The sequence below is a fragment of the Convolutriloba macropyga genome, chromosome 6 (genome assembly GCF_964194025.1).
Source record: "Convolutriloba macropyga chromosome 6, txConMacr16.3, whole genome shotgun sequence".
In the NCBI taxonomy this organism is placed as follows: domain Eukaryota; kingdom Metazoa; phylum Xenacoelomorpha; order Acoela; family Convolutidae; genus Convolutriloba; species Convolutriloba macropyga.
This window is the reverse complement of record NC_134473.1, coordinates 4,912,272-4,933,332: the sequence shown is the minus strand read 5'-3', so window position 1 is coordinate 4,933,332 and position 21,061 is coordinate 4,912,272. Positions and strand designations below refer to the sequence as shown.

The window sequence follows — 21,061 nt, the reverse complement described above, 5'->3', positions numbered from 1 at the left end:
CTAAGATTCTTATTTAAAAAACAACCAATTTCAACCGTTTCCACCGAACATCCAGAAATATCAAATCCTTAGAAAGTACTTGGGATATAATTACTTGGGATATAACGCAAAAATTCAACCAATCAGATTCCCTTATGAATGGATACCATTTTCTTACAACGGAGCGGTACTATGCAGCCTCAGTTAAAATTACCAACTAAAAGACCAAATTAGAACACAGCAGAAACAATTTGAGCAATGAAATGCAAAAAAAAACGAATAAAAAATTCTATATACAGGAAAAGAGTATGATTTCAAGTATGCCTGCTAAATGGGCACCGCATCTATTTTGTAGGCTAATAGAGCTCAAGTATCCGCACATCACTTTGATCCCGGCCAGCTCTCGATTGATCTCGTTTAAAAGCCGCAATTCCCTTCAAAGAAACCATGCTACAAAAATCCAATTCTTGGATTGTATAAAAGACGATAAACTTCATACATATATATTCCGGGGCACCGACAATTCAGAAATAAAATCCAAAATATTCAAATTTTGATTTAAAATTGGACGTTATCGTCAATTTCGCTTTGCCTCAAGTTACCAGGAAAATAAAACGGTTTTATTATTAAAAACGCCAAATCTCTGAAAAAAAAACGAAACTCTGGACATTTGGTCTATGAGCACAGCTCATCTCAGTTCTTTGGGAATCAATTTTTCAAAATTGAAAAATAATTAAGTAAAATAAAAGATTCGAACATCAATAAATATGACCAATCACTATCAGTACTACTATCATTTTTGGAAATTGCACCAAAAAGTTGATCAGATCAAAACCAAGTGACAGCATTTTTGGGGAATCCTTTCTGGAGCTCGCTAACTTTCTAGCTTCCGAAAAAATTATTAGTCACGCTGTAAAAAACTGAATCAATATCATACAAATTAGTGCAACTAACGCACGAGGAAGTGAAGTGTGTAAGTACTTAAGTTTTGACCGAGCCGTGACTAAAATAATATTTGGTGTAAATTTCAGTTTACGAAATTAACCTAACAAAAATAAAAATAAAAACCCACCTGCAAGAGTGATAGCATTGGGGGACAACCACCTTGGCAACCTTCTTTGAATCGCATCCCAAAACGCAGGCAGCAAAAAGGTGTTGTCAATCAACGAATCCGTACTTGATGAATACTTGTATTGGCGCAATCCTTCCAGCTGCTTTGAAGTCACACTAAACTCGGATAGAAACATATTCGCGTTGATTTCAAAGCAAAGTCGTGGGATTTATCAATCGATCTGTGAAACTGAATTGATATGTTTGATTCAAACAATACCGATCGCAGAAACGAAACAGCTAGCGTAGTCTAACGACACTGTATATACTGTATATAGTACCATAACATATCTGACAAACACAAACTCAAACTATGTTATCATACAAATTAGTACAACGAACGCACGAGAAAGTGAATTGTAGATACTAATTAAGCGTTAACCAAACTGTAACTAAATATAATGTTTGTTGTAATAAATTGATTTTGATTCATAAAGAATCAAATTCATTGATCAAATTAAGTAAAACAAAGCAAAGAAAAATCGGTTTACAATAATTCAACTTAATTGCAACAACCATCAGGAAAACTCACTCAACACCCATTTAAAGATGAACGATTAAAGATAAACCTATCAACTGTCATTTAACAAAATAAACTTTGTTCAGTTTACTCTCAGATACTTAATTTTTAGTGTCCAGGAACACGCTTAACATAGATTCTTTCATCTAAGAAGTTAGGAAGCTAACTTTAAGAATATGTTCCCGACATGGACCTTTTTTTACTTAAATTAGATTTAATTAAATGGCATCAAAACGCCAGTTCCTCATGCTTGGTTTTCAAATTGCTACTGCAACTGGGTACAAAAAAAGGACATCACTCAGGAGTCAAAGCTACAGGAGTCACTCAGGAGTCATTCATGAGAATCATTTGAATCAATATTACAGGTGGAATATTGGTACAATAGATCACAAGATTCTGCAAAAGTGTAATCAAAATTTTAAAATCCAGTAGTCCAACAAACAGCGTCAAACCCTAAAAATTGCCCAACCAAAATTTTGACTACTATAGTCTACTGTCATTCTTACTTCCACATGAATTTGATTACAACCGTTTTAGCGCGCTAATATCCAAAATGATCGAGAGGTCTGCAGAATTGCTAAGAAAATTTGTGGCAGAAAATTCAAAACAAGAAGGCTCGCTTGTTCTGTGCGTGGCACAGAATGTTCCTGCATTTGCAATTAAAGGATAACAAATAGATCAATATATCGAAAAATACAATTCAGAAACGGTTGTTTAAGCACCAAACTTTGTTTTCATCAAGCTGCTACCAAAAGCCAACTTTAATGTAGCCTAAATTTGAAACATAAAACAGAGTTTTAAAATAACTGAGTTTTAAGAAGAATCAAAAAAAAATTCCGTAACTTTCAATTACGAAATACTTAGTTCCACTTAAATAATGACAATTATTATCAAATGACTTGTCCTAAAACAAGTTATAACTAAACACAAGCCCTGTAAGTTTGAATTCTTTTGCATTATTGTCTATTTTATTTAGCTGAGCTTCATCAGTCATGTTCTATAACTCTTGAGAAATTAAAGAACTTTTTAAACAATTCTAAAGTCAAAATTATGACCTCTGATTCAAAGTTAACTGTTCTTCATTACTCTTCTCCTTTTCTCAGCATAAACGGTTCAGTCAAAAACATTGGAAAACGTGGCTGCAGACGTTACAATAGGATCGATAAAACAATGATGTTTTCAAGTTGTATGTAGATAATCGAAAGCAGCCCCAAATATCATTTAAAAAGTAGCAGCCCCATATCACTTGTATTCAGTGAAACCGTTTTCAATTTGAGCTATTCGCAGCCGCAACAACTTGTTTCAGAAAAGACAAAAAACTGGAGAAAATACTTTTTCCAACTAAATGTCAAAGATTTCAATTCTGTGACTTGCATCAACAACGGGACAAAATTGTCCCAATTTTTCTCAAGTTTCTTCCTGCAACATCCCCTAAACAGGGTTTGGTAATATGAAGGAATTACATTGCATTTAGAAGGCAAAATGGAGTGAGTCAGTTGTATAAAAAACGGCAACAGCAGGTGAAACGAATCAATCTGTTTGCGAAATTCATAAACATAGCAGGACAAGTCCTGGAATACAATTCAAGAGATAATGAAAAAGCAATTCAAATTAATTGATTGATTTTATGTCTAATGACGCGTTCTCTTAGCGATAAGGCAAATTGACTAAATATTAAGATGAAACTTTAAAAATACTATTTGAAACCTGTTCTTTCCAATCAACCAAAAATAATGTTTGAGCTGAGATTGAGCTGAAAGCCCTATGGACGCATCCCTACAACACGATAAAGAAGTTACAACAAGAAAAATATGGAGAGAGGCAGACGAGGCAATACATAGCAAATTTCATTAGGCTATTCCGAAACCGGTGGCATCTAAATTATTCCAGAACTTGCTAACCTTGATAGCATTAAAAAGTAAAGAGAAAAACAAAGTCTAAAAAATGCAATGACGTTAATTTATGATTAATAGCAGTAAAAAAATGCAAATTAAATAACACAGAGCTCAGCTTCGTTCTTCACATCTTGGCAGATGTTTTTCTATGAAACAACACTCAACTAATCAGAAAGTTTTGTTTTGGTAGCTTAGATACCTGTCAAGTTAAATAAACTCAAATAAAGACAAGAAAAAACAACATGGAGCACCCCAAACAAATTATAATACTTTTACGCTTTAGTTCTGGGTTCAACACTCCGAGAAAAATTATTTTATATTTAAATGAGCATCAAATCTAAAAAATTTTAATTCTCACAAAAAATCGAATCTGATACAAGCCAAAGCTACGCACAAGAAGGGTCAAAAGGTTGACGATAAAGATTGCTAAAGAGCAATTCAATTCTCTGAAATACTTGTCAGAAAGACAAATTGATTATCCATAGTGAATTAAAAATCAACTTTTTTAGCTGTAAAAGTTGCTTTTAAACTTTATAGTATAGCCGTAAAATTTTCCTGAAAATTCGACGTTTTAAATTTTAATAACTTATAGAGACGGACTAATTGAAATCCAATTTTTTTTAAATTGCTTTAACCAAAAATCGAACAAGCTGGCAACAAGAGAAAAGAAAATGGAGCAAAAAAGACAAAGTAAGGAACAATATTAAAATTTCGTAAAATCTGCTTTAAAAAACTGCCGTTTCTAATCCTCCATCAGGTAATATCCATGAGTACAGATTACACTGAGTGCACTAAAATTTGCCTCATTTAAAAATAATTGTCATCATTAATGATAAACAGGTAAGCCGCCGAACAGGGCTGTGAATAACTAGAATTACATAAACCAGATAATTTTTCAAAACAATTATTTTCAAAGCAAGCGAATCATCAAGATCAAGAAAAGTGATTCACACAGTTGAAGCGAGCCACCATTGCAGTTATCAAGCAACTTTTTAGTAACAATCGCGACTAAATCTGTCATTGAAAAGGGGATAACACTAAAAGCAGCAGTCAAATCACGGCGAGTCAGCAAAAACTCCCGAAAATTTGATTCCCGTCATCTCAGAAATTGCCGTTCGCGCCCTGAAACTTTATGTTTTTGTTACCTGCGCTGCCTCAGTGTGAATACCCGTTCTGCTAACTGATTGACCCCTTAAATTTGATTTCAAATTGACTTCAAAGTCATCAAAAACTATGAACAGTTCTTAAAGAACATACTGCTCTAAAAAACGAATCTAAATTATATAAATTGGAAATGAATAATATCTGGCAGAATGAGTAGAACTGCTCCTAACAACTAACACTTAATGTTGTTTTAATGGGGGACACAAATATTCAGATGGAGAAAAAAATTCAACAGTGGCATAAAAGGTGATCAAAAATGTCAGAAAAAGTATCTGATTTCTTTTTCAATCTCAGTGTAGTTCAAAAAAGACGACCTACAATATTGTTTAGCCTTCAGTCAATTGAGCATGTGGACAGAGCGCATGCTATTGAACTTTTTGTGTTTTTAGGTTTCATATGAAAAACTTTTATAATATTTTGATTTTTCAATTTTTTAACGATTAACCAATAATAAACAAATCTCAAATGATTTTCTCCCTACCTATCATGGTTTAAACAAATATGTTAAAATTAAGCAGAAAACAAACCAGGTAAAAGTTGGGTCAAAATTCATAAAATATCTAAAAATTGGCTGAAAAACTCACAAATTTTTTCTCAAGTTTTTTCTGTAATTTTTTTTTACTATATTGAGACTTTGCCAAAACAATAAGGTACTTTTTACAAAAGATACTTTTGAAACAACTGCTAGTTGACGCAAGTAAAGGAATCTGGACCAAAATTTTTAGCCGAATTTAATTTAAAAAATTAGGCTCAACTGCCTAAAATAGTGAAGAAAAAATGGTGAACGTTTTTTTCCGAAAAAAAAATCTAAAATATTCCTTTTCAGTGAAATTCTAGACGCAGAGAGCTTCAAATTGATACCACATAAGCTAACAAAAAGTGGGGCTAGCATAAAGCTCTCCCATTTGACTGCGGGAACAGAACACTGCGGGAACAGAAAATTCTATCTATCAAGGTTATGCGACGGTAGGGTCCAGGAATCTTATGTGCGTGCAAAACATTTCAATCAAACTTATACTGATTAGGTATGGTATAATATCAAGATATAATTGAGGCGATCAAAAAAATTCAGAAGCACATGTTTTTCTTGTAAGTGACTGATTTCTTTTTGTCTGGAAACTGGTTGACTATTCACGGATTATTATCGAAACTGTGTGAACTGGTATCCAAAACAAACGGATGAATTTTGCTGTTTGACTTCTGACATTCGAATAAAAATAGGCTAAAAAAACCCCGCCTTTCGGATGTCACCTTCATGTCTTTAGCTACCAAGATGTTGCCGGAATCTCTCTGTTTTAATTTCAACGAGACTTTTTGTTAGTAGGTCAGCTGGTTGTTTGTCTGTAGAAACATACTAACTTCAGTTCAACTCTCTCGCACAAATCCCTAAGATAATGTACTTTGATTGCAAAATGCTTAGTTTAACTATGGTGAGAAGTTTGATTACTTAGTCCGAAACAAGCTTGATTATCAACAAACAAATTCGATCGGCTTGGTACAGGATGGTTGAGTTCAGCTAAAATACCCTTCAAGTATACCCATTCTTGAGCAGCTGAAATACATGCGTAAACTTCAGCCTCTGCTGAAGATGAAGCAATACTATTTTGAATTTTACTTGCCCAACTAATTGAGCCAGAATTATTACACATATTGAAACAAAAGCCTGTTTCGCTTTTACGATTGTCAATGTTCCCAGCCCCGTCAGAGTCGCTATAACCAGCCAAATTGTCATCCGCCGATGTCGCTTTCCTGAAATGAGATTTAGATGTTTTGTACCGTTTAAATATCTCAGTAAATGTTTAGCTGCAATCCAGTGCTCCATTTTTGGCACTTCAAGAAAAAGACTTAAAGCATGCGCCGCCTGTGAAAGATCGGGTCGTGTTGATAGTGCTAAATAATTCAGGCTACCAGCAAGACTGCGATAAGCTGTATTGTCAATATCAGGTCTATCAGTCTGTGCAAATTTAGTGAACTTTTGTTTTTCTGCAAGAGGTGTCAATACACTTTTGCAGTCGCTCATTCCAAATTTTATCAGAACGTTATCAACGAATTTTTCCTGACTGATTTCAAAATTCCCATTGGAAAACTCAAATTTCATTCCCAAAAACCATTTGAGATCAGAACATTCACTAATAATGAATTTGACATCTTTCCCTCAAACCATTGGTAAAAATCCGTTTCAGGGCAATAGAAAATAATACCATCTACCCAAACGCAAATCATTTTCACACTGTTCCATTTTTTGATGAATAAACAAGGATCATGTATGCATGCTTCAAAATCTATGGTTTTTAAATGTTCTTTAAGAGTAAGGAACCAATTACCTTCTGACTGTTTTAAACCGTAAATGCTTTTGTTCAATTTACAAACTAATGGATTACCGTCTGGGTCAAATTTTTCAAAACATTTTCCTCAATTCGTGCATTCAAGTACGCTGTCTTGATGTTCATTTGTTTTGGAATAACACCTAAATTTGCCACTATTTGAAGTATGATACGTATGGTACTCAGTCTAGTAGTTGGTGAGTATGTGTCTTTATAGTCAATGCCTTTCTGTTGACTATAACCTTTTGTGAAAAAACGTACTTTGTGTTTAGTGACCTTACCATCACTATCATATTCGTCAGCAAAATGCCAATGCTCCCAATTGCTTTAACATGTTCTGGAAGAGGAACTAACTCCCAAACGTGGTTTTTAATTAACGAATTATACTCTTGTTGCATTGCGTCTCGCCAGTTTTCATTTTTCAAGGCTTCAATAGTATTTTGAGGTAGTTCAGCATAACATTTCAAGATTTCCTCCACTTCTGCAGAAAACCCATAATTAGTATTCTGGTTAAGTCGAGCAGATCTTCGAAGAGGTGATATTTGACTCTCTACTGTCTGTCTCCTCGTTTAAGATTGTAAAGGGTTCATTGCAAAATTCTGTCTCATTAACATCACCAAAATTAATATTTGCCACTGAGGGACCTTCCGAAGAAGAATGTTGATTGCGGTCGTTTTTGGCTTTACAAAACATCACATCCTCGTGGAAATTTGCATTACGACTTTTTGTAATCTTGTAAATTTCTTGTTGGACTTGAATTCCTATAATAAACGTTTTGCTATTATTTGAAAATCCCAGAAATATACCTTCTTGAGCACGGTGGTCAAGTTTTCCGCAAAACTGTTTTTCGATATTGCTAAAAGCCTTACAGCCAAAAACCTTTACAGAAGAAACCTTTGGTTTGGATCGATACATTTTTTCGTAAGGTGTTTTTCCAATTGCTGAGTGAAAACAGTAGTTTTTGATGTAAAAAGAGCAGTTCATTGCATAGGTCCAGTATTCTTTTCCCAAACCTGCGTTATCCAACAAACATCTTGTTATGCCGGTAGTAGTTCCCTATTTTCTCTCTACTTCGCCATTTCCTCGGGCGTATAAGGTGCTGAATTTTGAAGTCTCACCTTATTTTCACGACAGAACCTGGAAAACTGACTAGAGGAAAACTCTTTTGCGCCGTCATTTACAAGTGTTTGAGGTGTACCTAAATCTGCGCAAAACTGTTGAAAATACTGGAGGCACTCATCACGAGTTTTCATAAAGTGACCTTTCGAAAATCGTGAAAAACTGTCAACAAATGAAATTGCGTATCTATGATTGTCAACTGATACAGGTGGTCTCGAAATATCAACATGAACAATATCAAGCGCATTGTTCGCTCTGTCAACACTATCTTTTGTAACCAGTTTACATTTTGCTTTGTTTAATTTGCAAGTGTCACTGTCACACTTCAATTCACTGCAATCATTTTTGTCAATTTGCATTCCATCAACGTGGTTTTGAAGTTTTATCAAATCCTGAAATTTATTAAGACCTAGACTGTCATGCCAAAGTTTCAAGTTTGAAGAAGCTAAGCATTGTTCGTTGGAAAAATCATTTTCTTGAGTCTCATGATTAATCAACTTGGCACTCCATCGGAATAGATTGTTCTCTTGCATCAGTGGAAAAACAGTGCCATCTCTTGTTACTATTTGATCGTTGACTCCAAATTCCATTTTATTACCAGAACTTTTCTCTTCCCGTAGTCGGGAACAAAAAGAGCTTCTGACAGAAGTATTTTTGCTCTCTTTCCTTCATCCTCAGACATAAAATTCATCCCTACCCTTACCTTTAATTTCGGATTCAGAACTGTTTGCACAGCCAACAGATCCCGAAAAACTTTCATCTAAAGTAGCAAACAGTTCGCGATCTTTCAACATGTAAGTTGTACATCCTGAATCAATTATTATATCAACCTCATTCGTAGCTAAAACATTGTTATCATTACTTGCGAAAAAACAAAAACCTTTTTCATCAGCTGAGTTCATTTCACGAAGTAATTTAGCTCATTCATTGTTACTGGTATCATTTTTAAGTTTACGGCATTCGCTGCAGTCATGGTTGTTCATTTTGCAAAAAGAACAGTACCTTTTGTTTTGTTTTGGTTTGCGGCAATCCTTTGCTAGGTGACCTGAGGTAACACAATTATGACATTTCATATTTATTTTGTTAGAATCTTTTGAAAAACAAAACGCTTCTTTATGACCCATTTTCCTCATAAAAATTACATTTCAATTTTGGTTTCTGCCTATTACTGCCAAAAACGTAGACTCCCGACGCTCATCATTGCTACGTTGTCTTGTCATAATCAAAATTCACTAAATGTCTTTTACTACTATCCAGATTTTGTTCATCCTTACTGAATTTGCATATTGTAACAAAATTATCAAAATCATCTGTGAGACCTTTCAAAGAATAGAAATAAAGCATGGGCTCACTGACTTGTTCATCAACTTCTCTTAAATTACTTGGCAACTCTTCAGCCCGTGTGATATAATCAATGACATTTTCGTTTATTGTCAATTTCAAATTAGTCAACTTTTCAATCAATTGCTGTAGACGAGGCCGTTCACAACTTTTATATCTATCACACATTACGGACCATGCCTTTGGACCATCCTCTTTGTAAGGTCTCAAAAGCATTGCAGAACGTTTGTCAAGTGATTGTATGATCTCACACCAAACACACATCTTTACCTCATTAAATTTTTCCCTGGCTTGCTGTTTATTTCTAAGTCTAGCTTCCTCGGAAGCATTAGGTTTCAAATTTTTCTCAAAATCATTTTCATCACGTTGCCTTTTCGAAATTCTCAAAAGTTTCATTTTAAACATCTTTGCTTCAAATTGATCCTCAAAATAAGCAAAGTCTTCCTCTTCCAGGGAAAAAAACACCTTTACTTCTACACGACTGATTACACATTTTTGTGTATCGCACTGTGTAAAGAAACTTCCAATGTTATGTTAATGTTCCAAATGACAATATTGCAATAGTTAAAACATGTTCCAAAAAACAAATTTTGTTTTAAAGTTATCCACCGGAATCAAAAATCAGAAAATTTGAAGCTGTTGGAGTGACTGGTGTTTTCTATCTGTTAAAAATCCCCTTAACTTGTGTGGGGTTTTAGCCGGAAAAGGCAAACACCAATTTCAAAACAAAATTATTTGCTACGTATCAAAAGAACTGTTAGGTTACTGCGAAATCTGTCAATATTCAACGAAAACTTGCTGCATGAATACTCCAAGAATTGATTGTATCCGAGATGGGTAGTTGGCAATATTATTCTGACTATTGTTTGTTTAGATAAAAAAATATCAAAATCAAAAAGAATCTTCATATCCCCAACTTCAACTTGCAATATATTCCGTGAATACAACAAAGACTGTGTATATACAGTGGAAGTAATATCAGATTTGCATTGTTGTTGGTAGAATATCTTTTCGTTTTTTATTCAGTCACAAAAAAAAGTTTGACATATATCAACCGATGAATATCTTCGATATCTTCAATACCTTCAAATTGCAGTTTCAAGTTCGACTTTCAATACTTTGAATACTGCAGAATACAATATTGGCAGAATATCTTCGAATAAAAGTTGGTAGAATTTCTGACAAAAAATTGCTGCTTTTCAGATTCAAAAAAATCGCGCAGGCAAAAAATCAAAAAATGCGCGTTACTTTTCCCCTTTTTGATGATTAACCGTAGGGACTTGAATTTCCTGGGTCCATAATCTATCAAGGTCATGAGACGGTAGGGCCCATGAATCTTATGTGCGGGCAAAACATTTCAATCAAAATTATACTGATTAGGTATGGTATAATATCAAGATATAATTGAGGCGAGCAAAAAAATTCAGAAGCAAATTTTTTTTTTGTAAGTCACTGATTTCTTTTTGTCTTGAAACTGGTTGACTATTCGCGGATTATTATTGAAACTGTGTGAACTTGTATCCAAAACAAACGGATATTTTTGCGGTTTGACTTCTGACATTCGAATAAAAATAGGCCAAAACTTTCAAAGGCGTTTTCAGAATAGCAAGAAACAACACGGACAAAAGCACCAGCAGATTTTATTGATACGAAGACGTCATTAGTGACAGCTCACGCAAGTTAAATAGTTAATATTTATCTCAAAAATGATCTTCACAGTTACAAATTGTTGAGATTATTAATTCTATGTGAGCTCAACGGAGTTTTAGATGTCTAGAACACGTGAGAAATATTGTGCTGGAAGAAACTGAGAAACGATAAGCTTGCATATCAATTGGTTTCTCATGCATTTTAGGTAACTTATCTTGAATTTTAATTCCTAGGTTTGCGCATCCTGATTTTTTTTTGTGGTTAATATAAGATTTCTCGTAATTTTTCATGCCAAATCAAATGAATTTAATTTCAAGTCAACAGAGTTTAAAACCTCTTGAAACATGGCTTTTGCTGGAGAACATGTCAGAAATCGTACATTTAAGAGGAAAATTAAATGAAATTGTATTTAACTTAAACAAGAAACCACCGGATCCAACAAAATTACAAAAATCACAAAATATGCAAATTTATCATGAGTCACTTTGTTTCCGCAAAATTGTAATTCAACACACGGCAATTTATGTGATCTCACGCTTAAAAAGTTTGAAGTTTTGAATTCTCGAAAATTGAGTTATAAATATTGAAATATCAAAAGCTATAAAATCAATTGAACTTGACAATTCTCCATGGTACAGTAAAAAGTTTGATTTGGGTCTTCCATAAATAACATCATAAAGTCATTTGTAACAACGATTTTGGAATCTATTCTGTTCCCCCATTCAGTGTTTTTTATGACCCCAGTTACAAATTATATGTTGTTATACAGCACGTTACTATGTAAGAAAATAGCATGTGCGCTACTTGTGCTCAAAGCTGGTGGGGCCAAAACAGAATCGATCCCGATTTTGTTTTGACTGGTGAGCAATTTGCAAACAAAAATCTCAATCAAAAAAGCCATGGCTTTTCCAAAACAGACGCTGTCAAGAGAAGGGGTTGTTGAAGATATGGTAATTTTTTCGTCATTAAGAAGATTATTATTTGGAAGTCAACTCCTGTGAGTTTATCCAACGCTGGTTTTTACCGAATAATTCTTTTGTAAAACAATAAAATGATGTTCCGCAATGAAAGAAGCCTTTCTAAGGACGCAAACTTTACTTCAGTTTAAAATTGACAGCGTTTCATACAAAATGAAAACAAATAGGGCTTTGATTGCCCATTTAACTTGTTTTTACTAGCTTTGACAATTTTTGATTGATGCAACATAAAAATGTCGGGTACTGTAGATGGATTTTATTCACAATGAAATCTTAAAACAGTGCCTCTTAGTACCTCTTAAAACATGGCTTTTGCTGGAGAACATGTCAGAAATCGTGCATTTTAGAGGAAAATTACATGAAATTGTATTTAACTTAAACAAGAAACCACCGGATCCAACAAAATTACAAAAATCACAAAATATGCAAATTTATCATGAGTCACTTTGTTTCCGCAAAATTGTAATTCAACACACGGCAATTTATGTGATCTCAGGCTTAAAAAGTTTGAAGTTTTGAATTCTCGAAAATTGAGTTATAAATGGGTTCAAACGAAGCCGATACGTTACAGAATGAAAAGATGTACAGCGAGTATCAAAAATCAGTGGTCTAATGTGCTTAAGTTACAAGCGATCCTTGACTTTAATGTCCGATTTCAGTTTTTCTCTATTATTCGATAGTTGATTTATTGAACAGTTTAGCCCGTATAGTTTTTACCACGTGTGTCGGTAAATTGAGTTTAATTTACAGATGCAAATATACTTTACATCGTATAACTTTGCTGTAGGTCGTGTTTTTGTATAGTCGATTTAGTGGACAATTGAATAATATTGGATGGTCAAGCCATTGGACATTTTTTGCCATGTTCGTCTGTAAATTAAGTTGATTAGGCTGCTTTTTGACACTCGTTAATAATTGTTCCAATGGGCATTTAGCCTGTTTTCAATGCGTTAAAAATTTAATACGTCAAAAAGAAGTGGACAAATATAAGCTTACTTTCTCTCTAATGATTTTATCAAAATATCTCTAACACCAGGCTCTAAAATATCAGAATTCTGAATCGTATGTTTGGCCGACTCTACGCCGGGATAATAACTTCCATTACCAACAGCTTCGCACAGTTCTCGAGATCCACTGGGGAACAAATAAACACTGTTCGGTTGTAATTTTAAAGATTTCCTAAAACTGTTCAAGGGAAGACGAAACGTCAACGATTCCACAGTCGCCAGAATAGCGGTCATTGTCCAGTATAACACCAGAGTTGCCGGTAATTGAGTTCCCATCAATGCCTGAACAGCAGGAAAGATCAGAAATATCGGCGGTTGCTTCGCTTTCTTCAGACCCCGAATCGGAGTTGGTCTGATCAAATTGATTCGCCAATTGATCACGTGAATTGTGAACAGAACCGCTGATAGAGAAAAACTTGGTGTGAGCAAACTGTCAATCCACAGGAAAGAGGAATCGGATATGACATAATCTGACGTCATTGTATCAGTTTTAATAGTCCCGAAACTCAGCTGTCGAAGAGCCATGGCCCTGCAACAAAACTGGAGGTAACCAACTGTCAAACATAGCTGGCAGATTGCCAGAAAATAGCCGCAATAGCTTCGTAGATCTGCAGTCTCAAAAAAAAAACAGTAAAAAAGACAGACCAAAAAATTACTCTATTCATTAAAGGATGAGATGTTATATTTTAATTAAGAATCTGTATAAGTAATTGGTGACACTATTAGCTGCTCTCAAATAACCTTCATTTAGAGTGGCACACTCACTTGATTTTATCTCTTTGAATTAAAGTAAAGAAAAGTCAATTTCAGAGTGAGGAAGTCATTTTCGAGCGCGGTAAGTCACGTGTGACCAAAAAGTTAATCACGGCCAAAAAACTCGCTCCACTAAGAGTGAGAAATGACATCACGCACGCACTTCAGTTGAAATTACATGAACAAATGAACGTTGTGACGTCATATGGTCGTAATAAATATCTTGACGAAATAAAAACATAGCAGGACAAGTCCTGACGTAAAATTCAAAGAATTTCTATTGACTAAACAACAAACTTTAAAAACAGAAAATCAAAGTCAAAATGCCGCATGTGAACAAAAAAAACCACTAGCGGTAAAGGGAAATTTGGTTCAAACAAAAAACTAAGCCTAGAATAAACTATGAATAGATTGGGAAAACCACTTAGAAAACAATCCGATCCGAAAAATGAAAAATACAGTCAAAATCAAAGTGAAATTGCCATGTCAACAAAAAACCACTGAGAGAGCGAATTTTTGTTCAAACACGGAATTCTTATTCCATTTGAATATTCGAGTGAAAAATTTTCACTCCGCAAAACCCCTTGTCTTTTCGCTCCACTTCCTGTTTCGGCGTGACCAAAATCACTATTCCAATTTGAGTTCGAAAATCATGAGAATTTCGTGAACAGATCCAAAAAAAGACAGCGCCCAATACAATTCAAATTCTTTGAACTGTGAAAACCAAGAGACGGCCAATAATAACCCCAGCTATCGCTGCGCGGCTATTAATAAACACATGAAAACAATTTTGTTGTTATTACTATAATTGCATAACCAATGCGTATTTTGCACTTCTGCACTAATAATACTTCTACAGCCTATAAAGAGTAGGGCTTTCCATTACAAATTATATACCATTATAAAGGTGTATTAACATTAATTGTGGCGAATCATTATCTAACCGTAGAAAGAGAACATTCTGAAGTGATTGCTTTTAGCTTTTATTCGCCCTTTTAGGATTCATATTATGTATTGAAAACATTGTTTTCTTCTAGCGGCATGGTATAAAAAACACCGAATTCAATTGTCAATATCAAATTACACAAAACAAAAAAGGAGATAAAGTCAAAAGGCAGTGTATTAATTAATTAATTCAACAAACTCTACAAATTCTACAAACTCATTTCAACTTGACATTTCTCCATGACATAGTGCTTTGACTCCTTTAAAAATACAATTAAATATTTTTAAACAACGATTTCTTTTGACTAATGAGAAATTTGCATTCAAAAAATTTTGGCATCTTAATAAAAATTTATAAAGCAATGTCTTTCCCAAAAAATATGTCAAGAGTAAGGGTTCTAGAAGCTGCGGTGAAAACCTTTTTCGTCATTCATTAAGGACAAAATTGTTAGTTGTTAGAACAAGTCCTGCGAGTTTATCTGACGCTCCTTTATGCAAATTTTATATTGGATAAATTGCTGTTGTAATGAAAGAAGCCTTTTCACAGGAAGCAAATTGTACCTGAACTTTAATTCTCACAAAAATTCATACAGTTATTTACACATCAAATGCAACCAAATAGTACTTTGAATGCACATTTAATTTGTTTTTTTTTTGCTAACGTTAACAAGTTTTGATTGACGAAACATAATAAAATTGCCCGGTCCTATAGATGAGTAATGGCTACTGCGTTTAAAGAGGAGGCTCAAAGTTTTCCGCCAAAAGCTCTTGGAATGTATAAAGTTCTGATAAATTCTTGGAAAGTAAAAACCTTTAAAAAACTCTTGGACAATTTTCAAATAAAATTTTTAAATGTACCTGGACGTCACGGGTCATTACCAAAGTGCACTCCAAAATTATTCACCTGCGGTGATATTTGTGATAGCTTGACCGCTAAATTTTAATTCCCTCCTCCAGTTCAAACTTCTTGTTACAAAAAATAAACTCTTTTTTTTAGCAATTATACCTAGTGAATGTCAATCAAATAATTGTACTTTCATTACTTCCCTTAGCATGCATTTAAATTATCGTCAGTGTATGATTTTATTTCAGATTATATAAAAACAATAGTATCAATTTCATATAAATTAAAGAGAAGAGGACCTTAAACGGTGCCTTGTGGTACACCTTGTTTCATTTCAACCCACTTCGAAGACAAGCCTATAAAAGACACTTTATGTTGAAGTTCATGAATTTAACTTTTGGTAATATCTCATGCTTGCTCCACAAAAACCCAGCCATTCCAACTTAGTAACCGGTACACACCAAATAAATAAGTCATAAGCTTCGGATAAACCTGGTAAAGAAAGGCATCGTAACATAGGTTTATAGCGAGTTGATTTTGATTTGTTTTTATAAAGGCATCTGTCTTTGAGACTTTTGATTTTGAGCCGAATTGACTCTTACTATGCAGCATTTTTTTCCGTGTAGGTATTCATCTATTTGAAATAAGAGCATTTACTCGAAAACCATAGACCGTGCCAAAATTATTGATTCTGGACGATAATTTTATGGGTTTGCATAAATCCATTTTTAAAAACAAAAAATTATGATGTACTCGTTTAAAACAAAAGCAAGTGGATCAGCCAGCTCAACAGCAGCATCTTCTAGCGCCCAAGCAAGAAATGAGTTTCAAAGGATTGATAGGACGCTTATGAACAGTTACAAATGAAACTGAAAATATCAAATAATTTGCTTACCCGAAAAAGATTTCTGAGAAATAAATGCTTTAAAACCACATGCTAAGCCAAATCAAGCTAAATCAACCGATGAAAATGAGTGACAAATACACGTAGAAAAAAAATCGGCTCAAAAACTTTGACACACATTTATTAAAAACGGCTTTCAAGTGTCGGAAATTGCCACACAAAATTAATCATGTCATTAATCTAATTTCTGTTCGCTTTGATAATAGCTTAGTACAAATGAAGGAAGTTTTTGAACGTTTCTAACATAGAAATTTGCAAAATCTGATTATGACCGATAATTTCCATCATGTTTAGGGCGTGTGACCAATGAGAAGGGACAATATAGAAAATTCTTTACCTGGCACAAAATACCAGATACAAATTTAGAGAAACCACATTGAATGAGAGGGGAAGTGAGGAAGTGAGAGAAAGAAAGACAAGAAAATTTGGCGCCTCAATAATTGAGAACAGATTATTCAGAAATCCTGCTGGACGGATTGACAACTGAAAATCATTTAAATTAAAACTGTTTGCATTAGTTGCATTTTAGGGTATGACTTTGAAATTTGAACACTGTTCGTTAGGGTTCAAACAAATTTAAGACATCTTTCTCTAACTCAAAAAATAATCGAAAAATTGGTTATTATTTGTTTATTTGTTTACATGGTGACCCTATAAGGGATCTTGCCGAAGAGTGTCTTTGATGTGTCAGCAACGTCCCTTTCCTTCCAAATTTGTCTTTATCTGATAGAGAGATCAAAATTGAGAGCAACTGTGTTTTCCACAATAGAAATGCTACGAATTAAAAAAACTTTGCCACTTGTGATAGAGTTTACTTAGGTCATTTATGGATCATAATTATATGTTAATGATCTGCTTGCATTTGAAAATTGTCTCATGGCACGTTTGGTGTTACTGCTGCTACGGCAGACAGTTTAACTATACTCAGTCCTAAGCTTTACACCAGGTAAGAACAATATTAAGAACTACGGAAATAAAAACAAGCTGATTAGAATCGAATTTGTTGACATGATACTCACATTGGGATAAAAACACTGAGATGCACTAAAACGTTGGGTGCCGTCACTTTCAGAGAATTCCTCAAACTTCTGCTATCACCTAGGAAGAATTTGTTCATATCCATATTTCGATTTCCGCCATGGGAGGGCACAAAAAGACGTGATTGGTTTTTCTTCGCAAGAAGGAACATTCGAATCCATGACTCTTCATGTAGTTTCAGTTTCTTTCGCTGGAGGGATAACGTATTCTTCAACAGAAGGCAGCGTGTTCTAAACAATAACTGTTCAACATTCTCTTAACCAAATAAAAAACTCGAACCCTCTATACACGAGCAATGGTATTGAAATCTCTGGTCCAGTCTCACAAATTATAGGTTTGTTTTTTCTGCTTAACCAGAACACCGGATAAGAAGACTCAACAGACGAATAAATTGGTGAATAAAAGTTTGCGTTATGAGTTAATGTGTAATTCATGCAGAGATTTGCCTCTGCACAAAAAAATCTTGCAAAATGTATTTTCAAAAAAGACAACGGAGTTTCACAGAAACTAGAAATATCATGGACAAAAAATATGAACATACCCGGCAGATTGCCGGAAAATAGCCGCCTTTGATTCCAATAAGCATGATTGGGATTGAAAGAATAGATATTGAAAAAAAAAAGATTTTTGTACAAAAACATTTTTTAAGTCCGATTTATACTGATGGCATTTCGTAGTTGAACATACTTCTGTTTCTTAGAGAGAGGCTACAGGGACTACTATCAATACCAATAAGCATTAGAGAGAGGTAACTAATACTTATAGGAACGACGTTCAAATAGTGGGCACCTAAAATTGGGCTTTCAGGGTTTATCCCGTTTCTATTTCTGACTTCAACTTTTATACTGACTCTGTTCATTTTGAATTGCTCTGCTGAGCAACTGATGTTCAAAATCACTTTCAGCAGAATGAGAGAAGAGAGAAACTAGCCTAGAGAAGTCAAAAAGATTTCACGCAAAATATTGAAAAAGCGGCAAAATGAGGAAAAGCGAAACATTTTTTTGTTCGACGAAGTAAAAAAAACATAGCAGGACAAGTCCTGACGTACAATTCAAAGAATTTTCATTGACTAAACAGAAAACTAGACCAAGAACGGACTATGAATGGATTGGGAAAACCATTTAGAAAAAAATCCGATCCAAAAAATCGAGAAAACTGTAAAAATCAAAGTGAAATTGCAGCATGTGAACAAAAAAACCACTAGCGAGAAATTTTTGTTCAAACACCGTTTTCTCACTCTACTTTAAATTTAGAGCAAAAAAATTTCACGCCGCAAAACCACTCGCTTTTTCGCTCCACTTCCTGTTTCGGCGTGACCAAAATCACTACTCCAAATTGACTTCAAAAATCATGAAAATGTGTGAACAGATCTTAAAAAAGACAGCGCCCCAATACAATTCAAATTCTTTGAATTGTAAAAAAATAGGAGCGCTATAATAGCCGGCTGAGAAGATGAGGGCGGCTATTAATAACTAAACAGCCGGACCACGCAGTCGTTAGAAGAACAAAATTTAATTATTGGAAAAAAATTAACACAACACCGATAAGGAAAAACACTAAATTTCAAAACTAAAACCAGTTTTGATAACACAACAGAAAAAATACCACTAAAATAATTAACAGACGTTTTATACAAAATTTTTTAAGATCAAAAATACGTTTTTTAAAAACAAATTGAAATCGGTTACCACAACTTTTAGATGTTAGATGATTACAATCAAAGTCAAATGAATATTTTTGAGTTTTTCTCGGTTTTTCAAATCCCGTAGCACTTGTATATAGCTTTCTTTAAATTTTGATTTAAATAAACTTACATCAAGAAAAAATTCACTTCTGGACAAACATATACATAACCACCAATAAACAAAAAAATTTATTTAAAAACTAACTTTTCTAGATTGAAGTTTCCTCGGAGTTTCACAAACATAGATCTTGTAACAACGTAAGTATTCCGCCTCTAACTACAAACAAACTAACATAGCCGGCAGAAACAATAGACTCGTGTGCCATAGAATACAGATAAACCAGATGCAGAAATAAGCTGAAAGAAGTTATCACTACCGCCTAAAGATTTAATTCAAAGAGGATGTATCATTGGAAACATTTTTGGTGGAAAACAATTGGTCAATGAAGATGTTCGAACCCGCAATCTCTGGCGTAATTACCGCAAGCATTAACAACTGGGCTATCCGGCTCTTGAGCTCGATTATACTAAATCCATTTAGTTATAGTAGCAGAAATAATTTCGGGATAAGATTAAATTAAGTCATGCCGAAATCAAGCCTATTGAAGAAAACCGGAAACGACTTGAAGAGTCGTGCAATATAAACTCTTTACTAACCTTGCCTAATTCAGAAACATCAAAGAAGAAAAACTTAAATAACTTAACTTAAATAACTTAACTAACAATAACTTATATAAACATGCATCAGCTGAAAAGAAATCTGTGCAATACCAATACTCCACGTCGAGTCGTAAAGAGCCGCAATATAGCTACGCTTAGCTTACCACTTAGCATCTATACAAAATAATAAAGTTGACATTTCTAGTTAATTTGTAAATTGATTTTCCTGGTGATATCCTGGCTTTTCCGATGTTCTTTGAACGCCATTGATTTTTTAATATTGTGTTAGCCAATTAAGCCTGCTTTAGCTAGTAAGATCCTAATAACTTCACGAGTGGGCTGCGTCATATTATTACAGAAGTCTACTTAACAAGATTGTAAAAGCTTAAATTAGGACTCTGTGAGGGGTTATAAACAGAACTTAAAAGTTTATGAACACCACTTACATTCATTCTTAAGCACTTCTCACAGCACCTTTGTGTTGTACTAAAATCATGACCAAAAAAGTTGAAAAAACATGACCTAAATCATGTACCAAAACATGTACTAAAAACACGACCAAAAAGTTGAAAAACATGACCAAAAGTCAGTGTAACTCCCAAGGGTTATTAAGAATACATGCATAAAAAGGGTGTCATCTGAACAAAATATTGAATGCAAATTTACACCAATTCCCAAAGCTCACAAAATTGTCAAGATGACAGAATTTTAGAGCTCATTATAGACAAGTACAAAGATTTAAATGGAAACAAAAAAGATTTCGGCTCATTTTTCATTTAATTTTCGGGAGTAAACTACCGCGAAATGAGTTCAGCAGCTAACAATTGTGAATGTAAGTAATTTTTTGTTACGTTATACCAAATGCACGCAATTAGTCAAGCAAATCAAAAGGACAAAAAAACCGTTGAACGAAAAAATCTAAAAGACCGGCAGTAACTTAACTGCTAAAAGCATCGAATGAGAGCAATTGCAGACAAACGGACCAAGAACTTTCGATAATTTTTTTCCAGTAGTACCTTAGACTTTCAAAGTTCTTCATAACGTTGCCAAAACTAAAACTGAAAAACAATAAAGGGTAACACTGGCATAGGTTTTTTTACCGACAAACATTGCAATTTTTCCAGCAACAGCTGGACGGTTTGCGTTT

General features: G+C 34.1%; 2 protein-coding genes across 2 annotated transcripts in view; both read right to left on the bottom strand.

Annotated features, from left to right (window-relative positions):
* Window positions 1-9,620, bottom strand: part of LOC142340653 (receptor tyrosine-protein kinase erbB-2-like) — a 46,634-nt gene extending 37,014 nt beyond the window's left edge. The window contains exons 1-2 of the mRNA XM_075391344.1: window positions 9,494-9,620; window positions 8,815-8,952 (exon numbers count right to left, since the gene is read on the bottom strand). Of these exons, the coding sequence (XP_075247459.1) occupies window positions 8,815-8,952; window positions 9,494-9,620 (265 nt within the window). The remainder of the gene's footprint in view (window positions 1-8,814; window positions 8,953-9,493) is intronic.
* Window positions 9,621-13,015: 3,395 nt separating this feature from the next.
* Window positions 13,016-17,795, bottom strand: LOC142340705 (uncharacterized). Its single transcript, XM_075391402.1, has 2 exons — window positions 17,552-17,795; window positions 13,016-13,615 (listed from the first exon to the last, which is right to left on the bottom strand). The coding sequence occupies exons 1-2, from the start codon at window positions 17,719-17,721 to the stop codon at window positions 13,072-13,074; spliced, it is 714 nt and encodes a 237-aa protein (XP_075247517.1). The 5' UTR covers window positions 17,722-17,795; the 3' UTR covers window positions 13,016-13,071.
* Between the last annotated feature and the right edge of the window lie 3,266 nt (window positions 17,796-21,061).